At 44.5% G+C, this 14,204-nt stretch overlaps 1 protein-coding gene across 1 annotated transcript; it reads right to left on the bottom strand.

The window, feature by feature from the left end:
* Positions 1-3,478: 3,478 nt before the first annotated feature.
* LOC132872889 (putative nuclease HARBI1) lies at positions 3,479-9,158 on the bottom strand. Its single transcript, XM_060908006.1, has 4 exons — positions 9,146-9,158; positions 6,607-7,026; positions 6,409-6,518; positions 3,479-3,571 (listed from the first exon to the last, which is right to left on the bottom strand). Exons 1-4 carry the CDS (start codon positions 9,156-9,158, stop codon positions 3,479-3,481), a joined length of 636 nt encoding a protein of 211 aa, XP_060763989.1.
* Between the last annotated feature and the right edge of the window lie 5,046 nt (positions 9,159-14,204).

A 14,204-nucleotide genomic window follows, 5' to 3' on the forward strand; every position in this document is an offset into this window, starting at 1 on the left:
GAACAATTTGTGCATAGAACAAATTGCACCCAAAAAAAGTTGCACTCGGAACAAGTTGTGCTCAGAACAAGTTACACTCAGAACAAGTTATGCCTGGAACAAGTTGCACCCAGAAAAAGTTGCACTCGGAACAAGTTACACTGGGAACAAGATGCGCACAGAACAAGTTGTACCTGGAACAAGTTACACCCAGAATAATTTGCACTCTGAACATGTTGCGCTTGGAACAAGTGGCGCCCGGAACAAGTTGCACATAGAACAAGTTGTACCCAGAAAAGTCACACTCTGTACAAGTTATGCCTGGAACAAGTTGCACTCAGAATAAATTACAACTGGAAAAAGTTGCACTCTGAACAAGTTGTTCCCGGAACAATTTGTGCCTGGAACAAGTTGCGCTCACTTTTTTCGTGTTTACATGCTCACTCTCTATGGGTGGCAAACCAGAGGTTAGAGAGATAAACACAAAACTGCACATGCGCAAATGAGTGATCAGAAGCTTGTTGTTAACTCACTTTATTGTCCTCTTGCTGCTCATTTCTGTTTAAACACTCGGTGATTTGGTGGTAAATCCAACTTTCACTTCCAGAAAAGTGATTGACTCTGAGTGATGTGTTGTTCAGGGAATGAATCGACTGTTTGGGTCAGCTCTTTCAGATGAATTTTAAATTGAAAAAGCAAACAATGATCTGTATGCCAGCACAACTAGATGAGGGTAAGAACTTCTTCTTCTTCTTTAGTCCAGTTATTACTGGAATTGGCTTAGGAATCACTCGACTCCATCTTGGCATACACATCAGCCAGGACCTGTCATGGACCACAAACACTTCAGCACTGGCTAAAAAAGGTCTTCAGAGGCTCCATTTCCTGAGGACCCTGAGAAAAACACAACTGCTTCAACAGCTGCTGCTGAACTTCTATACGTGCACCATAGAGTCAGTGATCACATACCGTACTGCATCACTGAGTGGTACTCGGGCTGCACTTTGGAGGATAAGAAGACCCTGCAGCACATCATAAAAACAGCTCAGCAGATCACAGGCACTCCACTTCCATCACTGGAAGAAATCCATCACACCTGGTGCACCCGAAGAGCCAAAAACATCATCAAGGACCCAACCCATCCTGGACACGGACTCTTTACGCTTCTGCCATCTGAAAAGTGCTACAGACCTGCACAACCTGGCTGAGGAATAGGTTTTACCCCATAGCTATCACATTACTGAACTCACAGCACTCACTGCCCCTCCCAACTAATCCACAGGTCTGAACAGCACACCTCCACTCACTCACTGCTGCTATACTACTGTGCAATACAGCCCATTGCATTTGACCGGTTCTGTATATTCATATATATTACTGTATATTCTGTGCTGTATATTACTATATCATTATTAGTGCAATGACATACTAGTACAATATTCCTCTACGTGAAATACTCATGCACTTTATCATACTTGTACCAGTGTTATAGTCGAGTCACTAAAACTCGAGTCCAAGTCCAGTCTCAAGTCCCCAGTGTTCAAGTCCGAGTCAGGTCCAAGTCATTAAAAAAATTGAGTCGAGTCCACTATTGATCCGAGTCGAGTCCAACACTCCAACCGCACCATTTGATGGTAGCTGTTTTAGCGCCATTAACATTAGTTTGTTCCTGAACATGACGTATGAACAGGTGAATGTGCTTCTCTTTGTCAGGGAGTGCGAAGTATTCTGTCAGAGATGGTTGGGAGACGGATGTAAGTGCAGAAGGTGTGTTTATTAATACAAGTGAAGACGGTAAACAATCCAGAACAGCAGGCAAAATCATAAAACAGTGAAACGGGCAACAGGTCGAGCGAGGCACAAACAGGCTATCGTAGACTCGGCAGAATCAAAGATGAGAAACAGGAAATCAGGGATCAGGAAACCAAACAAGGAAATAAGGCTCGGTAACGCGTCAGCAACGCAACTCAATACTTCGCAAAGTAAGTGTGTTTTCACAGTTTTTATATCAGTGCGCTGATTGCGCCTTAATCCTGTGCAGGTGCGAGTCGTTTATGGTACACGTGTGAGAGTCTGCTTGGCGCGCGCGCACTGTCCAGAGCGCGCCCGAGAGTCTATCTGATGCACATGTCAAGGCGCGCAGGTGTGACACTTTTGCACGAAATTAGTACGAAATTAATGTAGATATATTTATCTTATGCCAAAATGCTATGTTATGTTACAAAAAATAAAGAAAAAAATCAGAATCCTTGTCTCCAATTTCCGAGTCCTAATGCAGTTAGTGCACGAGTTCGAGTCCAAGTCATCAGTGCTCAAGTCCAAGTCGAGTCACGAGTCCTTAAAATTAGGGCACGAGTCGGACTCAAGTACTACAAGCCTGACTTGTACAATATTTCTCTATGTGCAATACTCATGCACTTTATCATGGACATAATCTTACTCCTTCGTTTGTACATCTCATCTCATCTCATTATCTCTAGCCGCTTTATCCTGTTCTACAGGGTCGCAGGCAAGCTGGAGCCTATCCCAGCTGACTACGGGCGAAAGGCGGGGTACACCCTGGACAAGTCGCCAGGTCATCACAGGGCTGACACATAGACACAGACAACCATTCACACACACATTCACACCTACGGTCAATTTAGAGTCACCAGTTAACCTAACCTGCATGTCTTTGGACTGTGGGGGAAACCGGAGCACCCGGAGGAAACCCACGCGGACACGGGGAGAACATACAAACTCCGCACAGAAAGGCCCTCGCCGGCCACGGGGCTCGAACCCGGACCTTCTTGCTGTGAGGCGACAGCGCTAACCACTACACCGCCGTGCCGCCTCGTTTGTACATATTACCTCAATAATTCTGTTCTACCTCAATAATTTTACTGTGTATATTTGTATTACTTTTTTATTGAAGTACTTTTATACTTTTATAAATACTTTTAGTAAATTTAACTGAGCATCTGCTGGCTTGTTCCAAATGACATCTCACTGTATTTGTACAGTGACAATAAAGGCATCTTGTATCTTTAAAGGCGGAGAAGTTTGACAAGAAAAAGCACTTGAGAAGAACTGATCATTGAATTTGCTGTAACGCGGTCTTGTCCAGATGATAAATGACCTGGATGAATGCTACTGCACACCCGTAAGCCGTCCTACTTGCCACCGATTGTGTTTAGGTGGTAAGTGGGAACAAGTTGCACCCAAAACAAGATGTTCTGGAACAAGTGGCACCACCTCGTAAAGTGACACAAGTTGCGCCCACCAGTGTCAAATTGGTCCGGAACAACTCATGTTTAGATGGGAATTTGCTCTGGGGCAACTTGTTCTGGTGCAAGTGCCAATGTAAAAGCAGCTTTATTGTTGTGGGATTTTTTTCTTTCTTTCAGAAAACCAGTCAATCTGGCAACCCTGTACTTCCCTTTGTCAGTGCCGAGGTGGAAAAACCCCAGCGAGGGGAATTTCAGCCGTTAAAGTAATCCCAATGGATCAGAGTATTACATCACTCTGGCATTTCCTCCAGTAAGAAGGGTTTAGAAACTATAACTTCCTGAAACGTCACTATATTCATCTTTATCTTCACATCACCTAATAGCTGATCACAGTTTACATCAGAATCATGACCACACGGGATTCTCCAGAGTTCTTCTCTCACAAGCACAGACTGCAGACTGCATCTGTGATAACCCTGGCTGTCATCTTCAATACCGGATCACTCAATCATGCCTGCCGACCACTTTTCCATCCTTCGCATGGACAGAACCGAGGATTCCGGGAAATCCAAGGGCAGGGTAGTTTATGACCAATAACAGGTGGTGTGAGCCGAGGAACATCACTGTTCTCTCCAATGCCTGTACTCCTAATTAGGAACACTTGTCTATCTTATGCAGACCACACTTCCTGCCCCGTGATTTCACAGCAGTTATTATGACTGCAGTTTATATCCCCCCAAGTGCAAGCACTGATATCGCCATATCTGGGCCCTGTACTACGAACGGAGGTTAATCTACCCAGAAGTAACCCAGGGTTCCCCTGCTAAACCGGGGTTGACAAAACCTGGTTATCTTGTTTGGGGTTAAACGGTACTACGACGCTAGTTATGAAGTTGATTTGTTGAACCTGGTTTAACCTAATCAGGGTTAATGCGCGTTCACGTTAAAGGGGAGGTTATCAGCGCAAATCACCACTGTTCACAATGGCACGGTCGCCGTACTTCACGGAGGAAGAATGCGGTGTCATAATGCAAAGCTACGAGGAGTTCAAAACAACATTAAGGCCCACTTTACACGGGGACGGTATAAAACAAAAACGCAAAAGTCCGTTTTCGTTCTCACTTTTTTCCGCGTCTACACGACCGTTTTCAAGGAGGAAATCTGCGTCTATACGGTGACGCATAAATGTCTCCGCTATGTCTGCACGCATGCACAACGTCTTCCGTCTTGTCTGATCTGCACATCTGCGCCGCTGTTCTGTCAAGTTATCCTACCAAGCCTACTACGCATGCGCGAAATCCAGGAGGGTAGGAAAATTCAACAGTAGTTTTGTCCCACCGATCAGCTGGGCTGATAGAAAATCGGTGAGAATTTCATGTATTTGCCGATTTTTATGTTTTGTGCGTATTGGTCGAGTCTTTGGCCGAGTCAAATAATTTGTAATGACTTGTTTTGAATAATAAAACGGTCTGTATGAGAACTTGCTAGGATAACTTTACAGAACACCGGTCCGGCTGAGGTACTGTAGTGCTCGAGGGAGGAGCAGGAGCAAACCGAAACTCTTTTAATCTGCCTTTATTAAGTAACACTCACTCTTGTTTCGGTGAAGAAGAGAAAAGGCAGTGTCCATCTCAGCAAAATAAACCCGTTCGGCTGCTAGTTTTGTTTTCAGTCTCGGGTTTATGGTTTCACGAGCGGCTTGAATAGGCGGCGCGCGCGTGCGTAACTTGGCAACACCAAACTGAGGAGCTCCAGCTGGGCGGGTGAGCAGGAAAACACATCTACTGCATTAAAACACAGAGCAGCTTGAAGGTCCGTTGGATCGATGTAATCAGACATGCTCTTACTTTTTTACTTACTTTCTTACTTCCCGGGCTGGCATGTACAGTATATGACACATGTATGACGTAAACGCGTACCCGACGTGAGCAGATCCGAGCGGAGTTTCGCGTATTGGTTAGTTTAGACGGATACGCAACGGGGGCCGTTTTTAAACTTATCCACTCTGGAAGGCGTTTTCAATTTTATCCGTTTTTCAGCCTCGGAAACGCCGTCCTCGTGTAAACGAAAGGCACTTCTGATAAAATATTTAGTCGTTTTTACCCGACAGCGTCCTCGTGTAAACGGGCCCTAAGAGCAAAATCTAACACAGCGGCTGCCAGTAAGGAGCGGCAAGCATGTTGGCAACGAATTGCCAATCGGGTAAATGCGCAAGTACATTCTCCCTTCTACATGCTCCAGAACAGAAGTATAGGATGAGAGAAAGCTTCATGATCAATCACAAGTCACAGAAAATGGTCCTTCGACGTGGCCCCAGTCATATATAGCTTGTTTAATGTCCGAAAAATCCTGAATAAAATTTGGTATGGTAAATTCATGGAGTAGCCTACTTAAGCTGATATGTGCACAGAGTCACATGAATTAGGATGACTGACTGACTGTTCAGTCCCTTTGACTAAGTTGGTGTATGTCCTGTGAACATTTCGGAGGCAACAGCAGTGCCAAACGCACCTGGCAACGGGTGAAAATGAAATATAAAAACATCATTCATAATGGTGTGTGTGTGTGTGTGTGTGTGTGTGTGCGTGCGCGCGTGCAAGCAACCATTCATTTGGCTTTTCTGTCTTTTCTTTTCAGGAACGGGAGAACTTGAATAGGCGGCACGGTGGTGTAGTGGTTAGCACTGTCGCCTCACAGCAAGAAGGTCCGGGTTCGAGCCCCGTGGCCGGCGAGGGCCTTTCTGTGCGGAGTTTGCATGTTCTCCCCGTGTCCGCGTGGGTTTCCTCCGGGTGCTCCGGTTTCCCCCACAGTCCAAAGACATGCAGGTTAGGTTAACTGGTGACTCTAAATTGAGCGTAGGTGTGAATGTGAGTGTGAATGGTTGTCTGTGTCTATGTGTCAGCCCTGTGATGACCTGGCGACTTGTCCAGGGTGTACCCCGCCTTTCGCCCGTAGTCAGCTGGGATAGGCTCCAGCTTGCCTGCAACCCTGTAGAACAGGATAAAGCGGCTAGAGATAACGAGATGAGAGAGAGAGAGAACTTGAATAAATAAATACAGTAGGAATGAGTGGTGATTTTGGCTTTTCTTTATTTTGTGTTACTGCCTGAAAAATTGACATCACCTAACGCAAAATGGGACCAGTACTGACAGGTTGATTTGAGGTATGGACATGACCTATTTGAATGTGGGCCTATATGAAGTAGACCTTTTCCCTGTACGTTGATGCTATGGAAGGATTTTCTATTCACATAATCCCCCTCATGCTCTCCCAGGGGTGCACTGATTCGGATGTGAGTGCAGTCAATGGCTCCTATTACTCTTGGGAAACCTGTATATTTTGTTAGTCATATCAATTGTCAGTCACAATTGTCTCTATGAGAGTAGGCAAACAGACACAATTTGATATTAGTAATTACCTGCGATTGCATAAAACCCTTCTTTGATCTGAAGTGCGGTTAAATGCCCAGGGAACACGACAAATGCATTCAACAGTTTGGTTAGGGCAAGTACCACTTTGCGAATCATACGACATACAGTGTTCTTACTGAGGTTTTCAGCATCACCGATGGAATACATATATTGTCCACTGGCAAAGTAATGCAATGACAAGTGCATAATTTGCTCGATTGTGAGGGCCTGGCTTCGGCGGGTTACATCGCGGACGTCTGCCTCGATCAGCTGGCAAAGGTAAGGAATTCCCTCAGCTGAGAATCTATATCGTTCATGAAGCACATCGTCCGGGTATGCCAGCGGATTCTGGCGGTCTCTAAATACCCTCGCCCTCCGGAGAGAGCCCCTCACAATCTGCGCTAGTGTTGTGACTCTTGAGTCTCGAGCTGGGGGAGCCGTTCTTTCTGTCGTTCTTTTTCTTTTCAGATGAAAAAGCTTTTGCCCAAGGACAAGAAGTAGGCTAAACAGCATTTGCCTTTTATTTATTCAAGTTTTATCTGTTTGCCTAATAGTTCAAACTCATCTCATCTCATCTCATCATCTCTAGCCGCTTTATCCTTCTACAGGGTCGCAGGCAAGCTGGAGCCTATCCCAGCTGACTACGGGCGAAAGGCGGGGTACACCCTGGACAAGTCGCCAGGTCATCACAGGGCTGACACATAGACACAGACAACCATTCACACTCACATTCACACCTACGGTCAATTTAGAGTCACCAGTTAACCTAACCTGCATGTCTTTGGACTGTGGGGGAAACCGGAGCACCCAGAGGAAACCCATGCGGACATGGGGAGAACATGCAAACTCCACACAGAAAGGCCCTCGCCGGCCCCGGGGCTCGAACCCAGGACCTTCTTGCTGTGAGGCGACAGCGCTAACCACTACACCACCGTGCCGCCAATAGTTCAAACTGTTTTGTATATAATTAGTTTATAATGTTGTGTGATATTAATGATAATATTGTGGGAAAACTACTTTGCACGGACGTTCATTTAATTTATTCTATCGTCTTTTTTTTGTTCTATTTTTGTGTATTTTATTTATCTGTTTGTCTAGTTGTATCTATTTTTCTAATAATATATTTTTTGCATTAATAGTTTGTTTTTTCCTATTAAAATAATCTTGTGTTCTTGTTAACTTTATCTATTTATCTGACTGTTTAGTCGTATCTATTGTTACAATTTCAATATTTTTAATATAGAAAGTTTGTTTTTTTCTATTAAAATGTTCTTGTGTGATAACTCGTTCTTGTGTTATATTTATTGTAGTTGTATCTATTTTGTATCTCAGACTTAAATATTTTTGTAAAACAAGTGTTTTTCTATAAAATATTCTTGCGTTCTTGATAACTATGTTCTTGAGTGGGTTCTTTTTTTTTTTTTTTTACAGAAAAGCCGTTCTGCATGGACATTCATTGAAGCCCTCATTTGTTTTTTAATGGTTATTTATGAGCGTTTAGGGGTTACAATAATGTAAGTCTAGGTTGCTTTATATAAAAGGTCTCATCTCATCTCATTATCTGTAGCCGCTTTATCCTTATACAGGGTCGCAGGCAAGCTGGAGCCTATCCCAGCTGACTACGGGCGAGAGGCGGGGTACACCCTGGACAAGTCGCCAGGTCATCACAGGGCTGACACATAGACACAGAAAACCATTCACACTCACATTCACACCTACGGTCAATTTAGAGTCACCAGTTAACCTAACCTGCATGTCTTTGGACTGTGGGGGAAACCGGAGCACCCGGAGGAAACCCACGCGGACACGGGGAGAACATGCAAACTCCGCACAGAAAGGCCCTCGCCGGCCACGGGGCTCGAACCCGGACCTTCTTGCTGTGAGGCGACAGCGCTAACCACTACACCACCGTGCCGCCCCTATATAAAAGGTATGTCCAGAAATAGTGATGTCACTGTCTAAGCAGAGGGATCTGGCTTCTTTAGACGCTGTCTTCTTAAAACTGAATAAATATTTAAAAAGAGCCAAATGAGCCAGTCTTTTGAACGGCTCTTTTCAAAGAACGGATCACAAAGATGCGGATCCCATCAAAGAGCCATAAATCCCATCTCTAATCTGCGCTCCGATATCGCACGGGTCATCCAGGTACGCTGGCATTGTCTCTAGAGGAAATGTCGGTGGAGAGGTGGTGTTTAAAAAGGGTTTGGTTAATCGGAAACCTCGGGTTAACCAAGAACATAACCTGAGACGAGCAGGTTTGGCAGCATACCTCGGTTTGAACATAGCCAACTTTCGTAGTATGGGTTAATCGGGAAGTTACGCTGCACGTGATCAAGTTACTCTCGAAGTTACCCTGGTAAGCCAGAAAACCCGCTTCGTAGTACAGGGCCCTTGCAGGAAGCACCAGTGACGAAAGCAGTACAACGTTGGACTGACCAATCAGAAATGTTGCTTCAAGACGCGCTAGAGAACACGGATTGGGAGATTTTCCGGGTATCTTCAAATGACATCAGTGAATATGCGGACGCGGTTGGGAGCTACATTTACTTGGGGGTGTCATGGCTCAGATGGCTAAGGCACCATACCATAAATCCGGGTTCAATTCCGACCCGAGGTCATTTCCCGATCCCTCCCCGTCTCTCTCTCCCGCTCATTTCCTGTCTCTCTACACTGTCCTATCTATAAAAAAAAAAAAGAGCTACATTTACTTCCTTATCAATGACATCATACAAACTGTCAAAATAAAAGTTTACCCAAATCAGAAACCCTGGGTAGATAAAACTGTGAGGAAAGCACTTTCAGCTCGAACTGCTTCATACAAGGCTGGTATTCTATCAGGGGACATGACAGGCTATAAATAAGCAGTTTATGGCCTAAGGAGGACTGTGAAGGCTGCAAAGCTCCGCTACAAGGACAGAGTGGAAGCTGACTTCCAGGCTGGTGATCCTGCCAGTGTGTGGAAGGGCCTTCGGGTCATGACAGATTTTAAAAACAAGCCCAGCTCCATGCATAGCTCTGACCCCTCACTTGCTGATGAGCTAAATACATTCTATGCTCGCTTTGACCTTGCTAACCCCATGGTAACTGTGACTGAAAAGTCTAGTGGTAACGGGACGCCTCCTTTCATTATCAGTGAGAGTGATGTGAGGGGAGTGTTCAGAGGCGTAAATGGGAGGAAAGCAACAGGCCCCGATCAGATCCCTGGCAGGATTCTGAGATCCTGCGCTGATCAGCTAGCCCCTGTTTATGCTGAGATCTTCAATATGTCACTGGCTGAAGCCGTGGTTCCATCTTGCTTTAAAAAATCAATCATTGTTCCTGTGCCTAAGAACAGCAAGCCAGCAGGCCTGAATGACTACCGCCCAGTGGCCCTTACATCAGCGGTAATGAAGTGCTTTGAGAGGCTTGTGAAAAAACACATATGCCACACCCTGCCCAGTTCTTTCGATCCTCACCAATTTGCCTACAGAGCAAACAGAAGTAGGGACGATGCCATCTCAAGCCTACTGCACACTACATTGGTCCATCTGGATGAGCGGAGGGGAAATTATGTGAGAATGCTGTTCATAGATTATAGTTCAGCATTTAACACCATAATCCCCCTTCGCCTGGCTGATAAGATGAGGGCGCTGGGATTTAACACCCAGTTGTGCAATTGGGTGCTCAGCTTCCTCACGGATCACCCCCAAGTGGTCAGAATAGGGGGGGGGTGTCACTTCAGGGAAGTTGACCCTCAACATTGGCTCACCCCAGGGTTGTGTTTTAAGTCCATTGCTCTATAACATCTACACACACGACTGCACAACCACCAGCAGTTCCACTTCCATCATCAAATTTGCTGACGACACCGTGGTACTGGGTCTCATCTCACAAAAAAACGAGCAGGCTTACCTGAAGGAGGTGGCTGACCTAGCACTGTGGTGCCAGTCCAACAACTTGGCCCTGAATGTCAGCAAGACAAAGGAAATGGTGGTGGACTTCAGGAAGGTGCAGAGCAGGACATATACACCACTCACCATTAGCGGGGAGCCTGTGGAGAGGGTCCCCAGCTTCAAGTACCTGGGGGTACATCTGACTGAGAACCTCTCCTGGTCACTACAAACACAACACCTCACAGCGAAATCCAGGCAGCGGCTGTACTTTCTCCGTCGACTGAGGAAGTTTAAGGTCTCCCCTTCCATCTTGACCACATTTTACTCCTCAGCGGTGGAGAGTGTCCTAACAGGCTGTATTATGGCCTGGTTTGGGAACTGTACAGCATGTGACCAGAAAGCACTGCAGAGAGTGGTGCGCTCTGCGGAACGGACAATCAATGCCCCCCTACCGAGTCTGATGGACATATACACAAAGAGGGTGGGAGCTAGGGCCAGGAAAATCATGCAGGATGCCTCACACCCAAACTCTAACCTCTTTACCCTGCTGAATTTGGGCAGACGACTACGAAGTCTCCATGCACGAACAGAGAGACTGAGGAAGAGTTTTTATCCACAGGCAGTTAGACTGCTAAACTCAGTACATTTTAAATAATCCCTTTTACTACAGTTTTTATATCAGTGTTAGAGGACTCATTTTCTTCTTTTTAACTGTGCACATTTCATTTTTATCTTGTTGTTATCCCCAGGCTATTTTAACTTACTCATTAGTATTTTAGACTTATTTTTTACATGTCATGCTTCAGGAGTCATCTTTTACTTTTCTAGTGCGGTTACTTATTTGCATATGTTGTTTTTATTCTTATTTATTTATTTATATGCTGAGCTGATGACCCCTTTAACATTTCACTACATGTAAAATGTATGTGACAAATAAAAGCACTTGACTTGACACGCTCATTATGTAATGGATAAAACACTCTGCCTCATCTCATCATCTCTAGCCGCTTTATCCTGTTCTACAGGGTCGCAGGCAAGCTGGAGCCTATCCCAGCTGACTACGGGTGAAAGGCAGGGTACACCCTGGACAAGTCGCCAGGTCATCACAGGGCTGACACATAGACACAGACAACCATTCACACTCACATTCACACCTACGCTCAATTTAGAGTCACCAGTTAACCTAACCTGCATGTCTTTGAACTGTGGGGGAAACCAGAGCACCCAGAGGAAACCCACGCAGACACGGGGAGAACATGCAAACTCCACACAGAAAGGCCCTCGCCGGCCACAGGGCTCGAACCTGGACCTTCTTGCTGTGAGGTGACAGCCCTAACCACTACGCCACCGTGCCACCACACTTTGCCTCATGCAGTTATAGGAAAATAATCAACAGTGGAAGATACCGAAGTCGACTGTGATTAATTTCCTATATCATCACATCCCAAAGGCTTTCATTCTCTTATACTACAGTCATTTGCCAATGATTACGATTTTAATGTAGCTATATAATATTTATAGTTATGTTTAATGTTTTGTGGAACATCTATGAAACAAGTTCATTTCTGTTCTCACCAGTGGCAGCTGGTAATCTTTCAAACAGTCGGTTTGGGGGCTGGTCGGTTACGTTATTTCCAGATTTTAAAAGAAAAAAGAAAAAACACATCAATTTTGCCCATACTCTTGGCTCTGATCTGGCTGATTGTTGGCAGGGTCACAAACTGTGAAATAACAGGTTCTTTTGGCCCATTAGCCTACTGTCCAATATACATGATGGTGGTGTTGGGGGGGTATATTTTAACATTTTATATTTTAAAATTGTGGCATGTTTAAAAATTGATCATTATTGAAAGCAGCTCTTTGTCAGGAACCTCAGCAGTAACAGCAGAGTGTTCTGGAATAGGCACAAGCACTGACCTTGGGGAGCCAAACATAGAGCTGGGTGCCACACATTTCATTCAATGACACTTTCCCTATATTTTACTTATTTTGACTGAGAAATGTTTTATTGACAATTTTGATAACCCTTCACTTTTAATCCAGGTCTGTAGTGTGAAATGTTCTCGGCAGTGTTTTTGTTTAAAAATGTTTTCCAAATTGTAGCTGTGCTTAATTCATATCCAGAAAAATATATATTCCAATATAATATACTCAGCATAAACATTTTAAATAGATTCTATATTTTTGGTCCATCCATGACATATTACTAAAGTAGCCTATTTACTGTTGTTGATGTGGGTCACTTGCTGTTAGCCAATTCACTTTCTCGTACCAGGAGAGCTGAAAGGAACGAGTATTATTCCCTACCTTTTTCACCAAGTCAATTTGAGGCGTTGGTCTACCCTGCTCTTTAATTTTAATTTTTTCCTTGAAAGGAAGACTGGCAAATGGCTTCGCCAAAATTAAATCAGCAATGCTTGGCATCCGTGCGCAGCTTTCTTGCTAGCTGACTAGCCCCCTCAAGTTCAAGTTCAGTCACTCAAATAAACGAAATTTCTGGAACTAAGATAGCAAACTTGACAACACTATATTTACACTTTATTTACAATGAAAATATATACAAACTAAAAAAGCTGGTAGAAACCGTATGTAATGAATGAAATTGAAATGTAAGCTGATCTTTTACAATACACCACAGCACTTGTGAATCCACATGGGACCGAACTGAAATTCGCCACTGCCTGTTTATATTTGAAACGAGCTATCAATCAAAGAAAATATCCGGCCGCTTTCACCAACCACCAGTTTCCTCGTGGAAACTGCCATGTCCCTCCCACTGTGAGGCTCGGAGTCCGTGGGCGGGCGTTTTCGCAGTATTTGTCCAATAACCGTCTTGCATTTTGAGATTGACAAGCGCATAGCTCCCAAATGCCATTGAAGTCCACTGAGGCTGGGAGTCCGCGGGCGGGCGTTTTCGCAGTATTTGTCCAATAATCGTCTTGCATTTTGATATTGAAAAGTGCAGGGCTCCCAATGCCATTGAAGTCCACTGAAGCTAGGCTGCATCGCGCTGTCACGAGGGGGAAAAACTCACGCACACATTAGGCGAACTGGGGAAAGTTATAACGGAATGATTTCGCACTGTAGTTGGGTTGAGCACATATATTTCTATGATTCTGGATCTGAAATAGCAATGTTATAAGGTCGGCTATAACATAAGCCTAGCGCAATTCATCCTACACGATGTTCGTCATTTTTAGAGGAGGCTGAGCCTCCCTCGTTGTCTTAGAGCAATCGCCCGTGGTTCTCACTTACACTAGATCATCTTTAAACAGACATTCACCTTCACCAGACTGTCAGACTGTCATGAAGTTAGAGCTTGTTAGTTATCTGGTTAGAACTCCAAGACGAGAATGACAATACCCATCATCCCCTGTACATATTAATGCATTTACATATTAATACGCAAACACACAAACAAAGACAGGACCAAACAGTAGAAAAACAACAACAACAACAACAACAACGTCGAATTTCACAAATAATCCCAAACAGTCTGAAATCTACAAGGAAGAAGAAGTCGTCCAAGTGGAATATTAGCTAATGTTTAATGTTTAAACTGTACGTTGGTTTAACCACAAAAAACCCCATCGCACCTCTTCAGATTCAGCATTATTCTGCAGTATCAGTTCTCCTTTTGACTTCTGCTCAAACTGATGCTGCGATATTACATGAGGAATAAATCAAACACTCCGGGTGGTGCTGTTACGGGAAAATAATCACAGAGTTACAGA

The sequence above is a fragment of the Neoarius graeffei genome, chromosome 24 (assembly GCF_027579695.1).
Source record: "Neoarius graeffei isolate fNeoGra1 chromosome 24, fNeoGra1.pri, whole genome shotgun sequence".
NCBI lineage: Eukaryota > Metazoa > Chordata > Actinopteri > Siluriformes > Ariidae > Neoarius > Neoarius graeffei.